This window comes from Neolamprologus brichardi, chromosome 12 (genome assembly GCF_056152115.1).
Source record: "Neolamprologus brichardi isolate AB-2024 chromosome 12, ASM5615211v1, whole genome shotgun sequence".
Classification (NCBI taxonomy): Eukaryota; Metazoa; Chordata; class Actinopteri; order Cichliformes; family Cichlidae; genus Neolamprologus; species Neolamprologus brichardi.
Genome location: NC_142115.1, coordinates 29,696,246 through 29,723,791, shown reverse-complemented (window position 1 = coordinate 29,723,791; position 27,546 = coordinate 29,696,246). Strand labels below are relative to the sequence as shown.

General features: G+C 40.8%; 2 protein-coding genes across 3 annotated transcripts; one reads left to right on the top strand and one right to left on the bottom strand.

Moving 5' to 3' along the window:
- Positions 1-726: 726 nt before the first annotated feature.
- Positions 727-18,573, top strand: gldc (glycine dehydrogenase (decarboxylating)). The gene is made up of 25 exons (XM_006790033.3): positions 727-1,133; positions 1,309-1,387; positions 4,298-4,433; positions 4,843-5,007; positions 5,189-5,266; positions 5,741-5,888; positions 6,043-6,239; positions 6,337-6,433; positions 6,520-6,625; positions 6,866-7,005; positions 8,800-8,880; positions 9,029-9,126; positions 9,811-9,895; positions 10,006-10,047; positions 10,142-10,284; positions 10,914-10,989; positions 12,679-12,804; positions 13,164-13,313; positions 15,061-15,173; positions 15,313-15,454; positions 15,958-16,069; positions 16,186-16,281; positions 16,400-16,572; positions 16,667-16,747; positions 17,292-18,573. The coding sequence occupies exons 1-25, from the start codon at positions 846-848 to the stop codon at positions 17,430-17,432; spliced, it is 3,093 nt and encodes a 1,030-aa protein (XP_006790096.1). The 5' UTR covers positions 727-845; the 3' UTR covers positions 17,433-18,573.
- A 964-nt stretch (positions 18,574-19,537) lies between these two features.
- Positions 19,538-27,546, bottom strand: zgc:114041 (monocarboxylate transporter 13). Of its 2 annotated transcripts, XM_006790031.2 has the most exons (5): positions 27,285-27,546; positions 26,182-26,412; positions 25,963-26,106; positions 24,752-25,534; positions 19,538-23,494 (listed from the first exon to the last, which is right to left on the bottom strand). In XM_006790031.2, the coding sequence occupies exons 2-5, from the start codon at positions 26,381-26,383 to the stop codon at positions 23,292-23,294; spliced, it is 1,332 nt and encodes a 443-aa protein (XP_006790094.2). In that variant the 5' UTR covers positions 26,384-26,412; positions 27,285-27,546; the 3' UTR covers positions 19,538-23,291. The 2 variants fall into 2 exon arrangements, with proteins under 2 accessions (XP_006790094.2, XP_087705424.1); XM_087849298.1 differs by lacking the exon at positions 27,285-27,546 and having other exon boundaries at positions 26,182-26,448.

Here is a 27,546-nt window from a genome sequence, read left to right as displayed (position 1 = left end):
TGTAGTTTATTTCATCCCTGCGCAGTCACCGAAGGGTGTACAGATTATATTTCCCAGAGTCATCTACAAAGAACAGAGCGACAGCGTTCACCACTGAGATAAGACCTGTGTGGTTTGGAAACTTAAGTTCTGAAACAGCTGTGCAGACACTTTAATATCATCTGACATTTGCTGTGAGTGTGTTTTAACTAATTTAATAAGCCAGTTTCTAATAATTTTATTTGACTTTACTGATTTTTTTAAACTATCTATCTTATAGACCCACTTTATTACAGTGTATTCACTTTTCCCATAGCTTTCATTTCCCTTTATAAAGATTTTTCACTCAATTAGCTTATTGAGCTCCTTTAGTGTTTCTTTACCTGAAATATATTTATTCTGTGTAATTTATTTTAGTTACTTTTGTGTTTATTCTATTTATTGAGCTGTTGTGGATTAAGTTGTTTTAGTACAGATTATGTTTATCTTTCTTTAAACAACGATTTATTGGCATGTTTTCTGTTCAGGTGTCAGCATGACCTGTTCCTAGTCTGTCTGCATTCTTGGCAGGTCAACTGATGAAATAATTCTGGATCCATACCCAACCTTATTATTCTTGCTCAATTGAAGATTATGGGCACGTGAAAAGTTGAGCAGCTGGTTAGCCGGGGCTCGTCACCGCGTCACGCAGCGTCTCCGCTCTGATTGGTCCACTCTTGTGCAACTGTGCAGGCGTATAAACTCAGCAGTTTGAAGGAGTTGGCTGTATCTTCTGCACCGGTCTCAGTGGGTGGAAAGTCTACTGAGTTAAGGGAGGGAAAGGCTTCACCAGTTTCTGCACGCTTGTCTCGCAGTGTGATTTAGAGATGCAGAGCTGCGCCAAGTCCTGGGGGGTCTTTTTGGCCAAGTCGGTGAATCCCGGCGCACCGCGCAGGCATTTGAGCGATCAGAGCCGCGTGGTTTGGAAACTTCAGTGCAAGATCCGAAACAGCTGCGCATCCCTAACAACATCAGCCCGGGCTCTGAGGACCTCTGCAGCCGTCTCCTCCAGGCAGATAGAAAGGATTTTACCCAGACATGATGATTTTGCTGAGCGCCACATCGGTCCAGGTGAGAAGGAGAAGAGAGACATGCTGGATGTTCTGGGACTCGAGGTAAGATTTACATCGCTGTTTCCCTCCCTCTATGAAATGGGCGCAAAAAAAATCCTCCTTTCATTTTTATTAAGACAAGTTTCAGCACAAAAACATCTGCACTGAGTGGCGTGTTTATGTCACTGGATAGCGGTTTACGCGCCTTTGTTCATTAAACTTCCCATTTTTCCCACAGTCAGTCGACCAGTTGATTGAAAACACAGTACCGTCTTCTATCCGTCTGCAGAGGAGCTTGAAGATGGATGATCCAGTCTGTAAGTTTGGCCTGATGTGCACGTATGTGTTAGTGAAACAGTAGCTGAATCTCTTCCTGTTATTATAGCGCTGCAAGCTGCTGCCTAAATCTCTCTCGATGCGCCACCAATCTCAATTTCAAATTGTAAATGTAATTCAAATAAATGTGTGTGTGTGTGTGGAGGGGGAATGAGTGTTAACCTCATATTGTGCAGCTTTATTTCAAATTTTAATTTATTTTTTTTTAAAAACATGTCGAGCTTTTCCCACACCCAACGGGCGCTCATTGAAGCCAAGTGAGAGGCTGAAATGTAGGTTGCCCTTCTATTGTGTGGCGCGGAGCGCTCTCCCCTGTTAAGTCTTCCTTTGAACATATTTGGAGTTGTTTTTGCGAAACTCGGCGAGCGGCACCAATCTCCTGTTGGGAAGCCGATGCTCATAGGATGGCAACTGGAGTGTAAAGTTTAGCCTTGAGCTCCGGTCCCAAGTCCAGTTCAATCTGGTTACAGCGTTCACGTTACGTTACATCACAGCCGGGGATCCTAATAAGGTGGTTTCATGATGCTGCATGGATGTTTTTTTTTTCTTGCTCCTATACAACACGGATAGCCTACATTTCAGCAGCAGACACAGACTGCTGTGTTTAATCCTATACAGCAGTCAATCTTTTTAACGCTTTTTAAGCTGCGGCTTTTTCAGCTCTAAGCTGATGGCTTCCTGTGTGAATTAACGTGTATTTTCATGTGGAGCTGTATTTTTGCTCAGTTTGTTTTGTGAAGTGGGCCTGTCACTATCAAATGTGCAAAAATAGGGCTGGAGAGACAGGAGATTAAAAACATTACATATATAAATAAAAAAGCAGCATAAGTTACCATGGTTTCACAGATATGGCTCACCCTGCTAAGAATGACCTTCTTAATACAGAAAATCCAGAGTCAATGCGGAAGTTACCTGGATGACATGAAATCCTGCTTCACAGTACAGACCTCAGGTCATCAAATTAGACAGATACAACCCCTGATGAACATGACATATCACACAATGTCTTTAGATGTTTAGCAAAAACTAAAATGCAGAAGCAGTTAGTGACAAACAAAGTGTAATTTAACTACCTTTAGCAGCGATAACTTTTTAGTAATCGTTTCAATCTCTTGCCTCATTGTGGAGGAATTTGGGCCTGCTCTTCTTTACGGCATTGCTTCAGGTTGTTGAGGTTTCATTTATGCACAGCTCTGAAGGTGCTTCCATTCAGCATATCAATCAGGCTGAGGTCTGGACTTTGACTAGGCCATTGCAACACCTTGATTCCCCCCTACCTGTTTCTTTTTTCCTTTAGAGATTCTGTTGTAGATTTTCTGATGTGCTTGGGATCATTGTCCTGTTGTATGACCCAGTTGAAGTTGAAGGTCGAATCTGACTGCAAGGTGCCCGGGTCATGTGGCTGCAAAAACATATCCTAATTTCTTTAAGACATTGTAATGTCCTGATATGTAAAACCGAAAGAGAGAGTACTTTGCTTTTACCATGACTGTATGCTTATGAACTTGGATAAGCATAAAAATGATTATTGATGCTCAATCAATTACGAGAAGAAAAAAAAAAAAGGGGGGGGGGGGGCATGCAATCCGGCAATCAAAACAGACCAATGTGTATTGGCTCAAAGTCTTAATTGGGGTCAATAAATGGTGAAATTGAATCGCACCCAACTTAATGCCAGGCTATTGAAATGAGGCATGTCTAAAACCTTTACACTTGTAATGAATGATGACTGAGCTCTTTATGCAGAGTCAAAAGAGCTAAGTCATGAAGTCATGACAGTTTTATTAAATTTAACATTTATAGTAATAAAAGGATCTTTAGAAGAGGTTTCTAATGCTCAGGTACTCTAATGTGTCTATTAGCCAGAGTGACTCTGACCTGCCTGTATGTCAGCCCCTCCTGACACTGTCAGTTTTCATAATGCAACAAGCCATGCTGAAGGAACAAACTGGAGGCCGTGCTGGTTTTCTGCTTGTTCAGCTTTGAAGGGCTTCAGTTTGCAAAGCCAGCAAAGGATTCTCTCTTCAACAATAGACCTCCTGGATGGTTGTGAATCAGCTTTTTTTGCTGCCCTGTAGAACTCTGGGACCATGGGAAAGCAGTCCTCCAACTGAAACGAACTCCGGTTCACACGTCTCATCAACTCACCCTGAGCGTCATCCCCAAATGTACTTTTATTTATAGTTTATCCTGAATTTCCAAATACTTCTGCCTTCCCCCCCATCTTTCAAAGAAGCTGTAAATATTCACTTGCATACTGGCTGTGGTCCCTCACACCACCACCACTAGAGGTGTCCTCCTCTCACCAAAACGGGAGTAGCCAGGACTCTTGGTTCAAACGGGTGGTATTGTCCATTCCTTGGAGTTGCTAGGCAGCCAGAAAGGCCAGAGGAATCTCAGAGGCTGGTTGTGTCCTGGCAGAGCTCCCTTACAGGACTGGGAAATGAAGCTTAATGAAATTGAGGAAGTAACAATATGTACTAGATTTTGGGGCCAGTTTTTAGGGAACATAAGATATATTTCTCTCAGTATTAAAATTTTATGTTATTAGTGATATGAAAAAGATGGTTGAGGCTCTCAGTAGAAAACAGATTAGATTGGATTTCACTGACTATTTTTATTTTTTATTTTTAAATTAATCTGACTGCTCACTATAATTTTCTTCATCTTGTTACACAATCAGGGGCTCACGTGAGGGTTGCAATGCTGTTCATCAGACCTTCAGACAGGTCTTGTTGTTGTTTAGCAGCAGACGTAATGACAGATGTATCACATGATGTAATCTAAGTAGAACTGTTTTAACACTTACCAACATCCTGTATTTCTTACTTATGACTCAGTGACTGTTGTTTGGAATAAGTTTAAACAGCTGCCTTTTAAATATTTTGCAGGTGAGAATGAAGTTCTGGAGACTCTCCAAAAGATTGCATCAAAAAACAAAGTATGGAGGTCCTACATCGGCATGGGTTACTACAACTGCTCCGTACCGCCGCCCATCCAGCGCAACCTCCTGGAGAATGCAGGCTGGTGAGTGCCGTCAGGCTACCTTGGATCGGAAGAAATGTGACAAGTGGTGTGAGCTGGTTTCTTCTGTGGACAATTAATGATATTTATTCCTAAATTTGGGATACTAATTTGAAGCTTAACTGTCATGGTGCAGAGTAACGTGCCCTCAGTAAGAAGTCTTGTGATTTGATTTCACTTGGGGTCTTGTGAGAACTGCATTGCTCCAATGTTTTGCTGAACAAAATTTTCTTTCACACAGTTCCAAGTCAGCTATTCCGACCCACATTTTCTCTAAATTCTTAGGGTCAGAGAAGACATACAATGGCCTCCCCTGACCAGTCTTGGGTCCATAAATGCCATCGACTTTGTGCTATTGTTCTTCTGTCCAGTCTCGCTCTGTTGAATCATTGTTTTTGGGTTTTGTTCACAGGGTCACTCAGTACACCCCTTACCAGCCCGAGGTCGCTCAGGGTCGCCTGGAGTCTCTTCTCAACTACCAGACCATGATCTGTGACATCACAGGCATGCCTGTGGCTAATGCCTCTCTGCTTGATGAGGGAACGGCTGCTGCTGAGGCCATGCAGCTCTGTCACAGGTATTTACATGCTGACCTGTTTAGAGAAACGTGCTCAGTTGATCTTGAATATAGTCTTGTGAAATTCTATTTTGGCCACTAGAATGGATCGTAGTCTGTGCCACCTGTTGTAGATTCAAGATGTAGTGTGTGTATTAAACCTGCCTTACAGTGGTCTGTTATTGATATTTGCTTCTCACAGACAAAACAAAAGAAGAACCTTCTACGTTGACCCACGCTGCCATCCCCAGACTATTGCTGTAGTGCAGACCAGAGCTAAGTATGCATCATAGACAGTCAATGTATGAGGTCTCCAGTAACAGTAAATCATAAAAAAGAATCTAAATATATTTAATATTAAAATTAGATTGAAGTAAAAAATATTGCAAAGGTGTTGTCCTAGGCAACTTTATTTTTTTTAAATTCCTTGAGGTGTATTCTCTGTTGTGCCATCATATGTCCTCCTCGGGGTTGTGTCTTTGTCCATCGCTAACGATGATCGTCTACGTCAATGTTGTGTGACTTTGACACACAACACAAAGTTTGCTCATCCAAGTGTTCAGACCTGAACGGCGAGATTGAAATGTAGCTGCAGGGGTACTTGAAGTGGTCCAGAACTGCACAAAAATACTACCTTGAAGGGGAATTTAAATTGGGGGTATAGATTTATTTGTATTTTTTTTATTTGGGCACAAGTTTGATTGCATCCTGTGTCTGTATTTTGATCATTCAAGTTTTGACTGCTGTGTTGCAGCTATATTGGGGTAAAAACGATTCTAAAGCTGCCTCATGAGATGGACTTCAGTGGACAAGATGTGAGCGGTGTGCTGTTTCAATATCCAGACACTGATGGCAGAGTGGAAGACTTCACTGCGCTTGTAGATCGAGCACACAAGGGTGGGGTAAGAAAGCTTTAACCACAAAAAGAAATGTAAAAGCTCCCCAAAAGAACCGTGGGAGCAGGGCATATAATTAGGCTTAAGAATGATCTTAATAACAAATGGGAACAGCTTTGTTCATTTCCACTGCTGAGATTGGTTTTTATCTCCTGTCCAGGCCCTGGCTTGCTGTGCCACAGACCTATTGGCACTGTGTGTGCTACGTCCCCCTGGAGAATTTGGTGTTGATATCGCACTGGGCAGTTCCCAGCGGTTTGGGGTTCCTCTTTGCTACGGCGGTCCACATGCCGCCTTTTTTGCGGTTAGAGAAAACCTGGTCCGGATGATGCCTGGCAGAATGGTTGGAGTCACCAAGTGAGAAGCGACCTTCAGGGTTCAAGATTGCTAATCTTCATTTCTGAGTAAACTGATGACAGTGGTAAGATGGTTGAATGCTATGCTGTTGTTGCAGAGATGCAGCTGGTAAAGAAGTGTATCGTCTTGCACTGCAGACCAGAGAGCAGCACATCCGCAGAGATAAGGCAACCAGCAACATTTGCACTGCGCAGGTACAATCCAGGTTCATATGCGTCCTTCATTTTGGTGAAATGCATTACTCTAAATTAATTACAAAAAAAAATTACTGTTTTCCTAGGCTCTGCTGGCCAATATGGCTGCTATGTATGCACTGTATCATGGCCCCCAGGGACTAAAACACATTGCGAAGAGGACACATGGTGCTGCTTTGATCCTTGCAGAAGGTATATAAATATATATGCAACATTGCAGTAAAACTTCAGTCCTCACTCAAATTGAGAAATTGTTTGTTATTTAAAAAAATATGCTGCGAATTTCTCATTTTACTTTGTGCACATTCTCAGTAATGAGTGATTAAAGACTGGATAGAGACAAATATGTCACCAAATTTCTGTTCTTTGCCTTTATCCAAACTTCTCCCCGTAAACATGCCGTGCACAGTTAATTTGTACATTTTCTTTCAGGTCTGAAGAGAGCGGGACACCGGCTGCAGAGCGAAATGTTCTTTGACACACTAAAGATCAGCTGTAGCGTGGCTGCCAAAGATATCCTGGAGAGAGCTGAGCAGAGGAAGATAAACCTGCGAGTCTACGCCGATGGAGTGGTGAGGATCAAAAAATGTTTTGGGGAAAGCGCTGGACTGATTAAGGTGGTCTAAACCTGCAGAAGTGGAGCGCCTTGCAGTTTTTGGGTAATGCTTTGTGATTGGTGCACTGCAAAAAAGGAGTGGAAATTAATGCTGCCTCATGTATATGCAGAAACTTTTTTTTTTTTTTTTTCCTGCAGTAGTTTTCAGGCTGAAATGGGAGGGGATTGGGGATCTTTGCCCAGAAGCAACTGATTGTTGTAGCTCCTGGACAGTGTTGGGAAGGTTACTTTTAAAATGTATTCCAATACAGAATACATGCCCCGAAATGTATTCTGTAACGTATTCCGTTACGTTACTCAATGAGAGTAACGTATTCTGAATACTTTGGATTACTTAATATATTATCATGCTGTTTACAACTATGTGAATGTACTATTGCTGTGATTTATTACTGTTACTGAAGGTCCGCTGCTCTGAACCGTAGTAAAGGGACCTCTGGCTAATGTCTGTGTCGGGCTCGTAGCCGAAAATTAGCTTTACTTTGTTGTCTGGGTCAACCTTCCTAGCGAGAGACAGAGAGGCGTTGAAAGGCTGCTCCAACGGAACTTATTGTTTTTGGAGGAAAACACGAACACAGCGTACAGTCGAGTCTTAATAACTTACTTACAACTGGGCTCGTCAGGCACTCTTCTTGGCTGCAGTGGTTATTATTATATTTACATGCTTCCAGCTCCCGTTTTTGCTCGATGACAGCTCGTACTTTTCCTTTTTCTCCCTCCCTCGCTCACAGACACATAATGTGTATGGCAGTCCATTCTCCCTGCAGCACGGACTACACTGCCTATGATGTTACATTCTTTAGAGTTATACCGGTAGCATTCTGCCTATTAGCTTAGCACAACAACAACAAAAAGGCCTCTCTCACCCAGTAAAAACACGCAGAGAGAGAGAGCGTCACCCTGTAACAATGGCAACCGTAACGCTGCCACCTGGAACAACAATGTAGCTGTCAAACAAAACCCAAACAGTCCTGACCCGCCACAATATGAAACAGGGAAGTACCGCCGTGTAATCCATTTATTTCAACAAAGTAACTGTATTCTAAATACCACCTTTTTAAGCGGTAACTGTAACGGAATACAGTTACTCATATTTTGTATTTTAAATACGTAACGGCGGTACATGTATTCCGTTACTCCCCAACACTGCTCCTGGAAAACTCTGAATATGGCTTATAGGGATGAAGGGAAGTTTAGCACATTAATTAGATCTAAAACTGGATAAGATGAAAATGTTGGGTGCAAAAGAGAATTCTTGAGAGGATCAAGAACCAGTGAATCCAATTTAAACTTTGTAAGAGTGGATGTGACTTCTTAGCTAGTGTAACACACTTTCTCACTCATACAAGAAGAGCCAAAATATAGGAGTGCATAACAGCAGGTTCATTGGTTTACACATGTTGACAAATCTACAAATGATGCATGTAATGTATAATGAATGGATCGATACATAAATCATTTGGCATTCCTGAGATCAGTGTCAATGTTTCCTAATTAACTTTTCTGCAGTACAAATTTTCAATTTCAGAATTTCACTGAGCTGGAATTGCAATTAGCAAGCCAATTAACAAACCCACTGTTTGTTATAGATAAGCTGTCAGAACAAGTACTAGCCTCAAGTTGTTGTGTGTTGTTTTTTTTTTTGTTTTGTTTTTTTTAAGGGTTTTTTACTGTTTAGGGTGAAAGACTTGAGTCGCTGGAACACTTAAAAAAAAAAAAAAAATCCTCTTTTCGTCTTCTCTTTGAACAGTTGGGCGTCTCTCTCGATGAAACGGTGACTGAGAGGGATTTGGATGACTTGCTCTGGGTCTTTGGCTGTGAATCTTCTGCTGTATGTTGATGGTTACTTCCATTGCTTGTTTGTGCTGTCTAAGTTATTCATTACTTAATATGTTACTGGTTTTTAATTTAAGCAGTTATTGTTTTATGGTTGTGGAGATTGGTGAGAGAATGACTTGGCTTTAATTTGAACCTTTCAGGAGCTGATAGCTGAAAAGATGGGCGAGCGGGTGAAGGGGATCATGGGAAGTCCTTTCAAGAGGACAAGCAAATACCTTACACACCAGGTCTTCAACAGGTCTGTTCCCAGTTTAAGGACTGTACTGTACTGTTCCCAAGAAAGAGGGAGAAATTTGTGCAGCATTTTAGCTGTAATAACCTTTGATTAACTGCACAATAAGAACTTTAATGGTGTTGCAGTCATATCTTACAACACCAGTAGTTCCATAAATGCAGTCTTGTATCCAGGCTTCCTGTGTCTGAGCCCAACGTTTATTCTTTGACATGATCCTTGACATAAAGGGGGTAAAACTTTTAGTTAACCTTAGGTAGTGTGTGCACAGATCAGCCACAACATTTGGACCATCTCCCTAATATTGAGCTATTAGGGTATTGTTAGCAGTGGGGTGGGGCCACTTTGGATTGACCATATTCTAAGGGTGTAACAACTCCAAAGACGATACCCATGTCGAACTGTTACTGCCTCATCAATGAAAGCTGTAATGCATGAGAATTTTTAACCTTACTTTTGTAATTTATCCCTTTTAAAGAGGTTGTGGTATGAACTGAACCCGACGTGTCACTTGTATGATTGATGTGTTTGGGACGTGGAAATTTGGAGATTCGGTGCTTTAGGGTATTTGCGGTGTTTCTGGAGCAGTCTTGGTCGGCTGCTGCATGTCCAAGATCCAAAACATAGCATTATTGCCATGCGAGCCCTCTGTTAAGTGTTCGTGTCTCTGCTTTTTGTTTTTCCCTTCAGTTACCATTCTGAGACCAACATTGTGAGATATATGAAGCGTCTGGAGAATAAGGACCTCTCCTTAGTCCACAGCATGATACCCCTGGTGAGGCTACCATAAGTCAAGGCAGAGGTTCAGGTTCACAGATAGTTGAAATTTATAGCATGCTTTATACTAGTGTGATAAAGTAGTGAAAAAAAAGTTTTTATTTTTAGGGCTCCTGTACCATGAAGCTAAACAGCTCATCAGAGCTCATGGTGAGTAAAAACAGGAACTAGTTTTTCAGTTTTCTTCAGGTGTAACATGAAATGCTTTTGAGTAATTATGTCTCACTGCTGTATCCTCTGACAGCCCATCACATGGAGGGAGTTTGCCAACATCCATCCTTTCGTGCCCCTGGATCAGGCAGAGGGCTACCAGAAACTCTTCAGACAGCTGGAGAAAGACCTCTGTGAGGTGACGGGCTATGACAAGATCTCGTTCCAGCCAAACAGGTGAGGGCACAAAATTGTGTACTTGTTGGTGCACAGACCGTATCAGTTGGGTGGGCATGATATTTAGTAAAGACGGGAGCATGTTCCTTTTTAGGATGATTACTTTGATGGTTCCGTGCAGTGCAATCAAATTATCCCGAACCCTCCTTCTGGATCAAAGAACCTCTGCAGAAGGAAGGAAATGCTCAAAGCAACCACTTAGCAGTACAGTTTTCCTTTACAAACATTTGTGAAAGAACCGTTATTTCAGAGAGCTCACTGAATTGGAGAGTGGTGCTGAACGTAGGATGGGCATGGCGCCTTTGCAACACAAAAGTTTGCGAAATTTCTTCCCTTTTAGATTTTCCACAGTCAACTTTTAAAGGGGAACCACAGCAACATTATTAAAGCGGTGCATAGCTGGTTTCACACTTGCAGGATATTACAGCTGATAAGCGACACACCCACCTCTGCTCTCTGTCACCGCTTATCAGTGTGTTCATGGTGGAGCATGCTACATTGGCCAAGAATGCACCTAGCTTCATCCCATCTTTCCCTCCTCTTTTGGTAATGTCTGTAGACTGGTCTTTGGACTTTGATGAGGCTGTGTGTGTTCTATGCATGACTATGGTGTCTGCCTTATTTTTCAGTGGTGCTCAGGGAGAATATGCAGGCCTGGCTGCCATAAAAGCCTACCTGAACTCAAAGGGGGAGAGTTCAAGAAGTGTAAGTGTCCTGGAAAGAGCAAAAGTCTAACAGGATTGCAGTCATGGTTAATTATGTTATTTTATCCAACCCAAAATTATTTTAAGCTAGAGTCTCTAGTCTCTGCAAGAAAATGGAATCATTTTTTAATTTAAACTTGTGTAACTCTGAGGAGCTTCATCTTCTGAAAACTGTCTAGAGTTAAAATGATCCACTGAACTTTAAAAAAATACCTGGAGGTACACAAACTTTGAGTTTCTAAGTTTCAATTCAAGTGCTTAAAAATATACACTGTTTAGCCACAACATTAAAGTTGCTGCCCTGGCATTGTGCAGTTCTTCTTTTTTTGGGTGACGTAAAGGCGGGCGGAGTGCACAATGCTTGGCAAGTGTTTTTCTATCAGTTCAGAGGAATCCTTTTGCAACTAGCACTAGGATGGCAGATTCTTTGGATCCTGTGGGGTCCAGGGTGACATGTCCATGGATCAGGCTTGGTCTGTGCATGCAGAGCTTGAATTTTTGAGAGCAGCTGCTTCTGACGTTTTCCTTTTTCCTGAGCAGTTTTTGCAGTGTCCTAGTAACTATGCTCCTGCCATTGGGATAGCTATTGCCTTTTGAGGTGTGCTTGGTCTGCAACAATATATAAGCAGATGGTATGCATCAAAGCAACATTCACATGAATGCCAAAGGTTTCTGAGCAGAACTTCATATGGCAACTAAGTTATCAATGTTTAGCTGTTGGTGCATTTAATGTTGTATCTAATCAGGTGACATTGAGAAGACTTTGCTGTCTTGTAAAGACTATTTACTATCCGTATTATCCTTCCTGATACTGACAGGCTAAACGAGTATTAGCACATATGCCCTACAGAGTAACCCCCTATCAGTGACAGGGTTATTGTTGTAAATTGAAACATCTGTGATGTTAAAGCATTCTCAACAATAGCTCCGAAAGTATCCTGACATTCCTATTGATTGTTGAAGGATGATGAGATGCTACCCAAAATTAAAGACTAGCGTATTGAAGTATTTTCTCTTCTGTCATTTTATTTATTTATTTTTATTGCTTCCTAATAAGTAAATCTTAGTAGCCTGATTCCTGGAACTAGTCAAGGTCCAAACTGGCATCTGTTTGTGCAAACAAGGAGCTGAAAATGCTGTGATCCCATAGGCTAGCTGTTTTTTAAGACTCCATATTTGGAGGTTTTAAGACTTTGTCAAGTAAGAGTTCCTGGAGTGACAGCACAGCACTGTTTTTCAGGTCAGTCATATGTCTTTTTTGGCTAACACACGGATCCATGTGCCCTGGTTTGCCTGTGAAACTGGGTTGCAAAATGCCAGACGTGTCACCCTAATAAGGAATAAAAATCAGTTAATGACCTGCAGGCAGGTTACTTATTAGTAGCAGAGATCAAAGAGAGCTGCAGTTTCCTCCCACTGAGACCTTAAAAGTTAAGTTTTTGTATAAATTAAATTGTAAAAGTAGCTTAAGCCACCAGTCTCACTAATTTAATTATATCTATTTTTGTTTTTATTTAATTGAGCTTCACTTTGGATCTGAAATATCTATGGCTTTAATTGGCTCGGTTTCTCTTGTTGCATAACCTGCAGTCACAGCAGTTTTGCCGTGACTTTGGATTATGGTTAGGACAATGACTCAAGCTGCATTTTGCTTGTTCTGCTTTGCTGACTATTTTTCCTATTGCCTCAGGTTTGTCTAATCCCCAAGTCTGCACACGGGACCAACCCAGCAAGCGCTCAGATGGCAGGAATGAAGGTTCAAGTGGTGGAGGTGGATAAGGATGGCAACATCGATCTGTCTCACCTGAAGGCCCTGGTTAGAAAACGGACGCTGTTGTACAAGATTTGTGTTGTCTGCAAATATTAACAGGTTTATCCAAGACAGACATGTCCAGTTTCATAGGTGGATTTGAAGGGAATCTATTTTTTGGAGTATTTTTGCTCTGCATGACTCACAGCTCAAAATAATCCTCATTTATTGTAAACTAATGCAATCCTTCACTCTGTGAAACAAGCGCTTTTGGTGCCTCTGGTCTTAAGTTGATCCTCACTCCAAATGTGTTCATTAATCCAAGTGTGTTCATGAAAGACTGGAACTTTGACTTCATGTAAATGATGTGACACAGCTTTTTTTTTTTTTTTTTTTTTTTTTTTTTTACATGTTTATCTTTCCAGGTGGACAAACACAAGGCAAACCTGGCAGCCATGATGATCACCTACCCCTCCACCTTTGGTGTGTTTGAAGAGCATATCGGAGACGTTTGTGACCTTATTCACAAAAACGGTGGCCAAGTGTACCTGGATGGCGCCAACATGAATGCCCAGGTAATGCAATAAGTACAGTGGGATGCAAAAGTTTGGGCAACCTTGTTAATAGTCATTATTTTCCTGTATAAATCGTTGGTTGTTACAATAAAAATGTTAGTTAAATAAATAAGTATGTATGTGAGACACAAAGTGATATTTGAGAAGTAAATTGAAGTTTATTGGTTTTACAGAAAGTGTGCAATAATTGTTTAAACAAAATCAGGCAGGTGCATAAATTTGGGCACCACAAAAAAGAAATGAACTAAATATTTAGTAGATCCGCCTTTTGCAGAAATTACAGCCTCTAAACACTTCCTGTCGGTTCCACTGAGAGTCTTGATTGTGGTTGAAGGTATTTTGGACCATTCCTCTTTACAAAACATCTCTAATTCATTCAGGTTTAATGGGTTCCGAGCATGGACAGCTCTCTTTAACTCACACCACAGATTTTCAATAATATTCAGGTCTGGGGACTGAGATGGCCGTTCCAGAACGTTGTACTTGTTCCTCTGCATGAATGACTTAGTGGATTTTGAGCAGTTTTTCGGGTCGTTGTCTTGTTGAAAGATCCAGCCCCGGCGCAGCTTCAGCTTTGTCACTGATTCCTGGACATTGGTCTCTAGAATCGGCTGATACTGAGTGGAATCCATGTGTCCCTCAACTTTGACAAGATTCCCAGTCCCTGCACTGGCCACACAGCCCCACAGCATGATGGAACCACCACCATATTTTACTGTAGGTAGCGGGTGTTCTTCTTGGACTGCTGTGTTGTTGTTTTTTGGTTGTTTTTTTTTTTCCTCCATGCATAACGCCCCTTGTTATGCCCAAATAGCTCAATTTTAGTTTCATCAGTCCACACCTTATTCCACAATGAAGCTGGCTTGTCCAAATGTGCTTTAGCAAACCTCAAGCGGCTCTGTTTGTGCTGTGGGTGGAGAAAAGGCTTCCTCTGCATCACTCTCGCATACAGCATCTCCTTGTGTAAAGTGCGCCAAATGGTTGAACGATGCACAGCGACTCCATCTGCTGCAAGATGATGTTGTAGGTCTTTGGTGCTGGTCTGTGGGTTGACTCTAACTGTTCTCACCATTCGTCGCTTCTGTGTATCTGAGATTTTTCTTGGTCTGCCACTTTGAGCCTTAACTTGAACTGAGCCTGTGGTCTTCCATTTTCTCAATATGTTCCTAACTGTGGAAACAGACAGCTTAAATCTCTGAGACAGCTTTCTGTATCCTTCCCCTAAATCATGATGGTGAACAATCTTTGTCTCCAGGTCATTTGAGAGTTGTTTTGAGACCCCCATGTGGCTACTCTTCAGAGAAAATTAAAAGAGGAGGAAAACTTACAATTGACCCCCTTAAATACTTAAATTGACCCCCCCATTTGAGTTCCAATAATTAGTTCTAAAGGTTTTGGAATCAATAAAATGACAAGTGCCCAAATTTTGTTTAAACAGTTTAAACAATTATTGCACACTTTCTGTAAATCCAATAAACTTCATTTCACTTCTCAAATATCACTGTGTGTCTCCTATATGATATATTTAACTGACTTTTTTTTTTTTTTTTATTGTAACAACCAACGATTATACAGGAAAATAATGACTATTAAGAAGGTTGCCCAAACTTTAGCATCCCACTGTATTTGTTTTTTGTAAAAGGGTAAAGACTGAGCTTATATCAGTTTTTTTTTTCTTGTTTTTGCAAGTTTTTCTGTAGAATATTTAATTTAAATAAAAAAAATTTGTTCTTGCTCTGCCTTGAAGGTGGGCTTGTGTCGTCCTGGAGATTATGGGTCGGATGTTTCTCACCTAAACCTGCACAAAACCTTCTGCATCCCTCACGGTGGAGGAGGGCCCGGCATGGGTCCAATTGGAGTGTAAGTCAGTGGATATAAAGGGAGAAATGGTGAATAGTTTGATGTGAATTTGTTTATTTAAAAAAAACAAAACTTTTTTTTTCTTCTTATTTTGTGATGATTCTCTGACCCGACAGTATATTCATCTATTTCTTATCAGGAAGGCGCACCTTGCCCCCTTCTTACCGAGCCACCCGGTGGTTTCCATGCAGTCAGTGAACATCAGCAGCTCACTGGGCACCATCAGCGCAGCTCCCTGGGGCTCCAGTGCCATCCTGCCAATCTCCTGGGCTTACATTAAGGTCAGCACAGATAAATAGAGTTGAGACCACATTGAAACATATTGGTAAGCTCGTTTCCACTAATCTGTTGGCATGTTTGAAACTGTGTTACTTAACCGTGTGTGATTTTTAAAGTCTACAGTCACAAGTCATTGAAAACTTCCTGGGCTCTGTTTTTGTCACATGAGTAGTTGGTCACCTGGCTCTGACTTCAACTTAAGACAACATGAACAAAAGTGTTAATTTGTGATAAACATCCTGGGAAAGAAAGTCATTAACTTTAACAGCTACTCTACATAGCTGATACATTTTGAGGCAGCCCACCACCCAAAACCCACCCTGTTTACCCGGAGGTGGAGGATATATACACATTATATAAAAAGAAAAGCAAAAAAGAGGGGCAGTTGTTGGACAGAGTGCTAATACTGCTAATAAAGAAAAATGTTATATTAAAGCTGTAATAAAATGTTCTTTTATTACAGCTTTTTGAAGCCCAGATGCTTTAATTCTGTTTTGGTGTTTAGATGATGGGATCCAGGGGACTGCGGCACGCTACAGAAGTGGCCATCCTTAATGCCAACTACATGGCCAAGAGGCTGGAAGGTCACTATAAAACCCTTTACAGAGGCAGGAAAGGTATGGTGCCGTCTCTGTGGACGTGTAGTGATGTAGTCTCATTTTAAAATAAATAAAACCGCATAACTAACTTTATCTTTTTGGGGGTTTTTTTTCCCCCTCATTTTTGTGCACAGGTTTTGTAGCCCATGAGTTCATTCTGGACGTGAGGCCATTCAAGAAGACAGCTAATATTGAGGCTGTTGACGTGGCCAAGAGGCTGCAGGATTATGGTAGGCTGATCAATATATATATATTTCCCTTTCATAATTTTTATCCGGTGCATATTGATACCTATTGTTTATTATTTTAGTAGTATTATACATTTTCTTCTCTACTATTTGTGTCTAGGTTTCCATGCACCCACTATGTCTTGGCCAGTGGCAGGTACTCTTATGATTGAGCCTACAGAATCGGAAGACAAGGCTGAGATGGACCGTTTCTGCGACGCCCTGCTAGCCATCAGACAGGAGATCGCAGAAATCGAGGAGGGAAGGATGGACTCGCGCATCAACCCACTTAAGGTTTCTGTGCTGAAAACCTACCATACAGTGGTTAATATAAAGCTGTGATATCTGAAGTCGTCATGCAAGTGTATGTCTTTGTGCCTGCGTGCAGATGGCCCCTCACTCTTTGGCGTGCATCTCAACATCCAGCTGGGACAGACCCTACTCAAGGGAGTGTGCTGCCTTCCCCTTGGTGAGTACCTTTATCCCATTAGACTTATTCGATGCCCCACACTCCAACTTTAGTTTTTGCAGAGCCAAAGATCAAGTTTTAATTATTTGTCTTTGATTCCTGCATTCTTGAAATTAGCAAAATGACTACAACTGACTTAGTATGCAATGCATATTGTAATTTTTTGTCCTTTATTAAATTAAAAAAAAAACAACCGCTTCCTTTGTTGCAGGGAAAAATGCATATGAAATCCCTGTTACTTTTGGGAAAGTCGAACTCGGTGAAAGCAGCTGTACTGTTTAAAGAACTTGTATTTATCGCCCTCTAGTGGTGAAAAATAAGAAGTGTAATTTGTCTCATGTCCTGTAGCCAACAACTTTTTCAGATTACTTAGCAATAGATTTTTGGTTTTAATTAAGTTTTAGATGCCCTGATTTAGTCAACATTGGTAATGGGGTTTGACTGTTCACATTCTACATTTAATACAAAGCCGGCTACTTGAAATGAGCTTTGTATAAATGCATTGTTTGACTTTTTTGACCCCTCTTTTCTCCCTTCTTCACAGCCCTTCATAAAACCTGAGACCAAATTCTGGCCGAGCATCTCCAGGATCGATGACATCTATGGCGACCAGAACCTCATGTGCACCTGCCCACCCATGGAGGTGTATGAGTCTCCATATGAGGAGAAGAGAGCCTCCTCCTAGATACTCTCTGTGGCTCAGTCCCATTGTCCAGCCAGCGCACAAAACCTCCAATTTTAAACATCTGTGATTTTTTATAGAAGTTCTATATAGTGGTAAATTTCCTCAAAACCTGCACTAGGGCTCTGAAATCTCCAGGAGAACCCTCGAGTATCTGATTTTTAACAGTGAGGCAGATCTGAGCTGCCGCTGATGTAACGGGTAGAAAAGAGTGCGAGGTGGATGTTGGGACTGGCCTCTCTCTGACTGCACCCTTTTTGTGGGGTTGTAGGCTTTTGCCCTGACTTGAACTACTCAAATTGACCAAAGGTGTGACTTATTGCTATTCCAAGCTTGCGAAAATAAGCGCACCCTTCAACACAGAGGCCGCTCCATAGCCCACCTCTGAAATGCTGTACTTTAAGCCAAGTGCAGATAATATGACATCTGTAATTGCTCTTGGTGCCTCTGTTCTGTGTAAAATAGCTGCTTTCATTTCAACTTTTTTCTTTCTTTTTTTTTTTTAACTGTCAGTATAGGAGTAATTCTTAAGCCTTTTTTTGTAACACTTTATAATAACCATCAATTGAATGATTAATTGATAATTAAACTTTATTTGATTCTGTTAAGCTGTGAAGTTACAGGCATGTAAACAGTCATCTGGATGGCAATTGTAAAGTCTGAAATGATGTTTATACTAGTTGTTTTACAGAGTAAGTAGGCAAGTGAGATGTCGATGGAGTAAACGCTGTAGACTGTAAATATGGAGGTCGTACATTTTCCTGCTTCACTGGCAATTTGGTTTTGTTTTCAGCATCTCCAACATCCCGGTTTTTGCTTTGCTGGCAGTTTGGTTCAGTTTAAGCACCAAACGCGCACCAGCGGGGTTGATTAAACAGAAGTATTTTATGAATCTTTTATTTATCACCCAAATTAATCTTGTAAATAACAGCCATTACATTGTTTGATGGTAAGTTAATTAAACATTACACAATTATCAGGTCACAAGTGATGGTTATTTTAAGGTGTTACTTTTTTGTGAATATGTCTCTTTTATTTGAAAATGTTTTTAATGTAGTGACCAAGTAGGTAGTCCTCATTTAAAATCAGTTTTTCTAATCTAAAGTATTTGTCTGTAGGAAAAATGAATGTATTAAAAGCATTCTCTCCAAAGCGTGTACATGTTTTGTATGAAGATTAACAAGATACGCTTAGTAACCTACTCAATAAGACATTTTGCCAAAAAACTATGCATATAATTGTTTTTTGTGTACTTGATCTCAACATGTTAGTTTCCACAAACGAAAGATGCTGATATTTCCCATCGTGAACCCACCCATCAGCCCGGACCACCAAAAATCTTCAGAAAGGGCACACGGTCTTATTAATACAGTGTAATTGTTTTTTTTGAGTATATGCTTGCTGCTAAAATTCAATTCATGACGAAAGTGTAAAGACTTGTTTTAAAGTATTTTACAAGTGCTATCAAACAGATGAATTTTAGAGCTTTTCCAAACATCAAAGTCTTTCTAACAATGAGTCATGTCAGTTTTACTAGACACCGCCTGCATTTCTCAACAAGTTTCACACACGTCTTCTGAGCAATCCCAGCTGTTCCTTCTCTGGCAAATCTCTCTCCAGATTTCACTTAATTTCCCAGATTTTCAGAGGGATTCAAGCCGGGGCTTTGTGCAGGCCAGAAGGTAAATATAATAAACACCTGTTATCTTCCCCACATTACGGCAAAATCCATCACAAACGGAACCCTTAAGTGCTCTACTGTGCTGTACTTCCTCGATCCACCCCCCCCATGCCATCTTCATGAAAGGGCTTTCAGGAGTATTTCTGCGCTCCATCACTGTTCGGTCACTGTTCATTTCCTTTTACAACTTTCCATTTGCTTTCACGATAACCAGATAAACAAACATTCTTAACTTAACCTTGACTTATTTACCATTTAAATTATATAAACAAAAAAATTCCCAGTTTGATCATCGGTAAATTATTTGGTATATCAATTGTGACAAAATCGCCATCAAACAGATGAATGACCCCAAACTGGACTGTAACATGTTTTTTAATGGTCCTTGAAATGATAAAAATCAGTTTCTTAGCAAATACTGACACGTTTAAACTGCCTAACCTCAAACTTATTTTCTTTTATTAAGTGACTGGTTCAACTCCAGCAGAACATGTTTTGTCATATGAAACCAGCTGAAACTGGTTTGAGAAGCTAATTGCATAACATAAGTAATTTGCACAGCACATACCAGATTCCCGCCCACACACTGCAAATGTCCCCCTGAGTGTTTCAGTGGTTCTCCATGATAGGTCTTTAGCTTTAGAAAGGCAGGCCTGACCAAAACTCTAGATAACAAAAGAGGACACAGATTTATTTCTCAACAGTTTCCGTAGCAGTTTAAAATGTCCCATAAATGCCCCATTTAGACTCACACATATTAGATAAACAGTTTAAGACAAAGAGGAAACACAAACTCGGCCTCAGGGTGTCACAAACTTGTGTACTTCTAGCGACGATCTCAAGCCTGGATAAATGGGATGGTTGTGTCGGAAAGGGCATTGGATGTAAAAGTCGGTGCCAAATCAAACACGTGGATCATCTACTTTGGCAAATCCTCTGGGAAAATAGAAGAGCAGCCAGAAGGACCCACGAGATATATAAAGATAAATGTGTGTGCTTAAAAAAAATAACCTGAACTGTGACGGCTAATTAGCTGCAGTAGCTGTGTGTCATCTTTTCAAGTCTGAACATTTACAGTTCACTACATACCATAAAAACTACACCATATGTTTCTGATTTGACAGAAATGAGGCTAGTTGATTTTAAACCACTAAAAAAATCATAATGCATGTTTACAAAGATTGAAGAGTCCTCTTATTACACAGGAAAAGCTCATGTGGTTAGAAAAGGGTCATGAAAGTTCTAAAAACTACATATGTTGTGCCTTTCAACAGCACAGAAAGCACAAGTGGTGAAATATACCTGAATTGTGTAAAGCTTATTGGTCAGGTTCAGAAATATTCAAGTCTAAACCGTTCTCACTCCCAAAGCGTAACATTTTACGCTAGGTGACAAATCGTCAACATATTACGTTTTCGGCTACCCAACACGTTCCTAAATGACGACCTCGGAAAAATGTGGAAATATGCGAACCGTCTGGACTCAATCTACACATGTTCACTCTTTTTCTTCAAATCGCTTGGAAACACGCTATTTAACGTCATTAAAGTCCTGGTTAAGGTCAGGAATAAGGTTATGGTTAGGCATAGGGCTGGAACGTCTATTATTCCACTGGATTCCATAACCCGGCGCGTACCATAAGAACGCGGAAGGTCACCTTTCGCGTTCCTCAGGAACACCGCGGGAGGTGACAAAACGTCAGCATGTTACGCCTCGGGAGTGAGAACGGGCTGTCCAAACCATATAAACTCATGTCCTTTTATCAGTAATTTACCTGCTATATCACAGTCACACAACTCTGGTGGTATTCTATATATTTTATTATGGTAAATGGCCTGTATTTACATAGCGCTTTACTAGTCCCTAAGGACCCCAAAGCGCTTTATACATCCAGTCATTCACCCATTCACACACACATTCACACACTGGTGATGGCAAACTACATTGTAGCCACAGCCACCCTGGGGCGCACTGACAGAGGCGAGGCTGCCAGACACTGGCCCTCTGACCACCACCAGTAGGCAACGGGTGAAGTGTCTTGCCCAAGGACACAATGACCGAGACTGTCCAAGCCGGGGCTCGAACCGGCAACCTTCCGATTACAAGGCGAACTCCCAACTCTTGAGCCACGATTGCCATGATTATAATATTTTCAACTGCATTAAAGGTCCAAAAACCAACAATTATGACTCTGATGTAATTATTTTTCCTCTTAAAATAGATTCTTCCTCTTAAAAGCATTTCACTGAGCCACACCGCTTTCCTGGGTCACCTGATAAAAATGGGGACTCTAGTGTAGCACTCCCCCCATAAAAACTATTCATTCTTATTGCTATAAGAAAGAATCTAAAGTCTACGGTATTAACCCATCCAGCATATATACAGTTTACTCCTGCTTGTGTAATGTTAACTAAATAATATACTACTTGAGGTAGTTATTGTAATTATAAAGGCTAATTTGGTACCATATGAGATTTGCTTCAGCAACCACCCCCCCTCCAAGAAACAGATGAATTTTGGGAATGAGTTCCTCAGGACATCATCAGCCTTGTTATTTAAACTCTAGTCTGCTGGAACTACTTTCAGTCACTTCTGCAGATGAAGACCTGCCTCACATCTGCTACAGACGTACAGCTGCAGTGTTTCAGTTTGGTAATTCCGCTTGTTTTATTTTTAAAGACCAAAGTATTTATTTTTACTCAGATGACGTGGTCCTCCGGGCTAACTTTGGATAATTATAGTGTCACAAGTTTGCAGCCCATTAACGATGGGTTATACAATTCTGATTACAAAATGTGTGACTGCACAAAAGTTCAAGCTGAACCAATACAGCTCCTTTTTGTGATATCCGTTCCCTGATGTGTCTGAAAATCTGTTAAGAGTTTCGAGTAATAAGCTGGTTCATTCCTCTGATTGAACATAGAAGAATAAAGCCTAATGAGACCTGAAAAGCACGGGAATAAATTCACCAGGTCATCTCACACAGGGCATACAAAACCCTGTAGCTGGATTTTTTGTCTGTAGAGTAACCACTCATTTGATCTACAAATGGCAAAGCAGTTATTTTGTACTCATTTTTATAATAGCAGATCAATCATATTGAAAATGCAGAGACTTCTCTACATTTATCTCACTTCTTCAAGTGCATAAAATTTAAATAAGCAGCTTCAGATGAGGTGCCAACAATCAGAACCTGTTTGGGGTGTGACATCTAAATAACTAACAAAGGCTTTCAGGCCAAAGAATGAAGTAAATTAAGAAGTCATTCCACTGTAAGCCAAATTATCTGCAATCGATCACAGTATCTGCAGTCTCTAACTCTTTCAACTGTTAGACTGCAAAAAAGGTGTGTTAGTAAAATAGAGTTAAACTAGTCTGCCAGTGAACATGCAACACATGTTTAGCTGTGAACAGCAGGATTGTAAGACTGCTTCTCAGGAGAAGCAACACTGAAAAATCACCCCAAAGTTTGGGATTATTATCTCAAAAGTTTGCCTTACACAGAAGTTTGAGTTAGTCTGTCAGAATTTTGCGATATCTAAAGTGAAAATCTGCCTGTCAATAAATGCTTTTTGTCAGTGGTGGAGACGAGCTTCGACACATACTCACTGAGAAGCAAACAAATGAAAATGAAGTGAACGTGTTGTTTTTGGCGGATCCTTTGTTGTCACACTGACTCTGCTGACTGAGTTGAAAACCCCATCATATCAAGTAGTCTGATGCGAGGCCATCAGTTAAACTGCAAGCAGATTTCTGAACAGGAACACCAACGAATATCTCAAAACACACAAAAACCCCAACACTAAAACATCCTGAAACTGAAACAATTCTGCACAGAAGAAAAGCTGATACAACAGACGGGAAGAAGAAGAGTGCTGCTTCTGATGGTGCTTTCTCTACACATAAGTACTAATTTTCTATTTTGAATAAATAATTAAAAAAGCTAATTTTCTTTGTATTTGTGTTCAAGTATGCCACACTTATATGTTAGGATCCTATAATAGAGGATTCCATGCTTGGTTATTCTAGTGAAATGAAATTTCCAAGTGATGCACTTACCTTCCTACATCACTATATGTGAATATAGATTATTTATAAAAATACATGAAAAAATATCCGCTGATATCAGTATGTGCCCCTAAAAAACAGTATGCACCCCACAACTCTGCTGGGTTCTCCCTTCATGTAACAGTGTCTGACTCGGCTTTTGCCGTTTCCCAATCCTCCTGCTGGTCGATGGCACAATAAACTTGAGGCTCTGCTGCTTCTCTCCTCTTATGAACCAGGCGGTCGACCAGGACGACAAACGCTGCGGACACAATCAGGCAGACGCCCGAGAGGTAGAAGGCGACGCTGTAGTTGTTTGTGTAATCCACCAGCCAGCCTGCACAAGTAATCCAGGACAAGAAGAAACATCACACCACCAGTGCTGATGAATAAATGAACACGGGTATGCGTTCATGCAGAGAAATGTTTGAGACATTTACTGTGAAAGGGGTTTTGTTCTTTGATGACTTCTAACAAGCAGTCTTATTATTTGACATAAAAGCCAACAAGATCATGTCACGTCAGATTTAAATATTTAAATACCATAAAAAATATACATTTTTTTTAATCTGCTCTGTAATGTTTAACTGAACAGTTCACATCTGCTAGATGTGGCTAACAAACTGCTGAGTGCACCTGGAGCCATGAGATCACAGCTATGCACAGCAGCAGCTCCGTCACACATCATAATTGTCAAAATGTTTAGGTTTACTTCAAAAGTAAAGGAGCTAGTGCCGTTTTTATGTCAGCAAAACCTGCACCCTGAATTTATATCATTTCTGCTACATAATTTTTGCTGTAACGAAACAAATTTCCCACCTGTGGGACTAATAAAGGTCATCTTATCTTATCTTATCTAATCTTATCTTATCTTAATAACCATACAAATAAAATTTAATTTCATCAAACTAAGCTGAAATAAAATTGTGTGTGTCAGGCTTTATCTTCATATGAACTAGTTCATATATAGCACTTTTCTACTATATTTAAACTTGAGCGCATTTCTATCTTTAGCAAAAAGTATCAACATTTCATATCAAAGTCGTCTTTTCCAGAATCTGAATCAGACTGGTGAAAACTCCAATCTGATCCACTGGATGGCTTTGTAAAATGAGAATTAAGACATCAATTATGGACTTTTAACTCTATTTTCATTCAGTTTACATCTTTCCAATAGATAAAGACCGCCCCTTTATGGCCAGTTATACTTGACCAAAGTAACTAAGTTTTTTATTTACACATATACGTCTCAGAATTTAAGCCCAAAGAGCCATGTTTTCATTTATTTACCACAGCAGCATGTCTTTATTGTTAAGAGAAACTAAGAGATACTGTTGAGATTGCATTTCTTTTTTTTATATTAAGCTATTTTAGGGATTAAATGAGTTAAATGTCTGTACCCTGATAGAAAGGGCAGTTTCACTGGCCTGGTGCACATGATCTCAAAGATGGTTTTAATAAACTGCAGTAAAATTCATCAAAGTCAAAACGTAAAATAAAAAAAGCACTAAATGATCCTCATTCAGTGAATTGTTTTGCGAGATTTGTAGTTCCATAACAAGTAACAAAAAACACAATTGATAATCCGCATTACCTGCAGCAGGTGGACCAGTGAAGCCTCCAATGCTTCTTAAAAGCATAAAGAGTCCGAGTCCACTGTCGAAACACTCCAGGGTTACGATGTCCACAATAGCTGTGACGTGAATGGCCACCACACAGCCAAACAGGAAGCCGTAGAGTGATGCGAACACCAGAATGGCCCAGTAGTTTTGGCTGATGGGCAGCAGCAGGAGCACCACGCCAAGGAGAGTGGCCACCATGGTGAGCAGTTGCAGGTTTCTTACCAGCCTCATGTTGGCGATCCACCCACAAATCAGCCTCCCTGCCAGGTCAGCTGAAGCCAGAACAGAAAGAATCATAGCAGGCCAGTACTTATCCATGCCCAAGCTGCTAGCAAAGGGGACCAGAAAAACAGGTGGGATGAAAAACCCTGCAGCTGAAAATATTGCAAACAGGATGTACAGAAAAAATCCAGGTTTTCTCATGAGGAAGCACTGGAAGAAGGTCCTTCTCTTTGCTAGGAGTGTGGTTGCATCTCCCTCTAGACTGTCTTTGGTGTCCTGTGCAGGTCTCGTGGTCTTCTTCAGGGGTCTCATGAGTGCACCGCACACACACAGGTTCAGCTGAAGGCCTCCAATGATGAGCAAAGCACCCCGCCAGCTGTAGGTGTCAATGAGCCACTTGAAGAACGGACTGAATATAACAGCGAAGACGCATTCACCTGAACTGGCGATGGCAAAGGCAATGGGACGCCATCGTACAAAGTAGTGGCTCACCATGCTGTTGGCAGAGATCCAGGAGAAGGAAAGACCTGTGCCTGGAAATAGAGATGATGAAAATTATTAACCACCCACTATTTTTTTATAAGACTCAGGTCTGCCAACATTAGCATTACTTACATGTCCCAGATTTGTTTTAATTGTAGCGTGTCACTTTTAAGGACATGTGTGTGTCACTGTAAGTCTTTTATACCATTTCATGCTGTTTTGTCTGTTTCAAAATGCAAACATTAAAAGAATCCATTGCAATTGTAGTAGTAGTGCTGCTGGTGGAAAAACATGTTTCTTAACATGAAATGGAACGTGACGATTATCCCCAAAAATCACAAAATATTGAACTTTTAGTAGCAGTGATACTTTTCTTTTCTGCCCTAAAAATCAGTTTACGAGGTTAGTTTTTTCATTCAAACCCTCAAAATGGTTCAATTTGCTTTGTAGGATTTAGAGTATGTCCCGGGTGTGCTACCTTGCAGGATGCCCATGGTGAGGTAGAGCCAGGGCAAACTGAGGTCCAGTGAAGCCAGCACCATTCCCAAGGTAGCCAGCAAGCCTCCAAGCATGATGACTACTCTCTGAGAAAACTGTAAGGTCATCGCACTGGCTGCTGGAGCTGCAGAGAGAATAACAATGGCTCTACGAAAACGCCTTTGGTTTAAAAACAACAGATTGAAAACCATTTATTTACCTCCTAGATGAAGCATAGCAATTGTTGTGGAGGTCACCCAAGAGGTGGTGCTGGCCTGTACTCCGAAGTGATTCTGGATTTCAATGAAGAAGTGTCCAAAGTTTTTGAGAACAGCAGCAGTAAGGCCCATGGTGAAGAAGGCTGACATGACCACCACCCAGCCATACCCGCCGTCGGGGGGTTCAACTTTTCTGGACTTCATCTTTTAAAAATTTTCTGCAGGCTTTTGTCCTGCGGATGAAAAATTCTCCAGTTACGGCAGCGATCAGAAACTTCTCAGAAGTGAAAAACTATACAACTGTATGAGTGACTACACAGGGGTGTGTCTAAAGGGAGTGTATGGGGTGGCACAATCCTCTCTGAAAGCTCTTGTCTCTTCTTGCTGTAGGCTACTATGTATTAAGTTGGATTATGACTTTTACTTAAGAAAAAGAATTCCTACATTTTAAGCTAAAAAGCAGGTATCATGCAGAAACTGTTGCTGTGAAGGACTTTTCTGCTTGTTTTTTTTAAATGTATTTTGTTAGAGAAACAGCAGTTGGTGACCTGTTGTGTGCTTCACTTGTGATTTTTCCAGTTTATCAAGATCCTCTGGGCAAATCAAATGTGTTTGGCACAGTGGCATATTCAGATGAGGAATCTGCTTGTTAAAGCAAACAAACAGGACAACCTTCAAACTGGAGAGTCTGCTGCTGACGTAAATGAACCTCATTCCCTGTATGCTGATGCGGAGATGTGGGTAAGAAAGGGTGACTCGATGCTGATTATGCTTCACAGAAAACAAAAAAGTCCATCTTCAAAGCAGAGGTTTTTCTGAGTTTGATATGATATTTATTTAAACTTATATTTTTCAAACTGATAGCACTTTGTGCTGTTGAAATTTGAGCTCATTTTATATTAAATATTAATGGTATGTGGAGGAGGGTATTTAAGTCTTGCGTATTAAAACTTTTGTTACATTTAATTGCATCATCTTTATCTGAGGACATTTAAAATAATGTTCGATCAGCATCATTTGTCTTATTGTTTACAAGGCTGGTACACTCACTGCATCTCCTTCACGTTAAAGGTATTGACATAAACAGAAAAAAGTGGAAAATCACCTGCCAAGCTAACGTCCTTCCCCGGGTCTTCTCGGAATATCTGCTGCTAACATACCGGCTTATGTACTGTGGTGAAGTCGCATGTGCGCTGTGAAATCCAGCTCTCCTCGGAATTAAAGTGCGCTCTTATTTGGACGTTTGTGGTGACTGAGAGGACAGAAAGAGGTTACAGTAGGGATGTGTGCCATTTAACTTTAAAGATTTCTTCGCAGTTATCAAAACCACGACAGCTCACAACCTTTAATGTCCGCTTTAAGCACAT

Bases quoted from the DNA above. Each gene is read 5' to 3' on its own strand.
- zgc:114041 (XM_006790031.2), bottom strand. From the start codon at position 26,383: ATGAAGTCCAGAAAAGTTGAACCCCCCGACGGCGGGTATGGCTGGGTG. The intron at 25,535-25,962 runs GTAGCACACCCG...CTCTATTTCCAG, and splicing joins CACCATGGGCATCCTGCAAG to GCACAGGTCTTTCCTTCTCC. The intron at 23,495-24,751 runs GTAATGCGGATT...TTACTTGTGCAG, and splicing joins CACTGGTCCACCTGCTGCAG to GCTGGCTGGTGGATTACACA.
- gldc (XM_006790033.3), top strand. From the start codon at position 846: ATGCAGAGCTGCGCCAAGTCCTGGGGGGTCTTTTTGGCCAAGTCGGTG. The intron at 5,267-5,740 runs GTATGCATCATA...GCTGTGTTGCAG, and splicing joins GTAGTGCAGACCAGAGCTAA to CTATATTGGGGTAAAAACGA. The intron at 9,127-9,810 runs GTCTGTTCCCAG...TTTTCCCTTCAG, and splicing joins ACACACCAGGTCTTCAACAG to TTACCATTCTGAGACCAACA.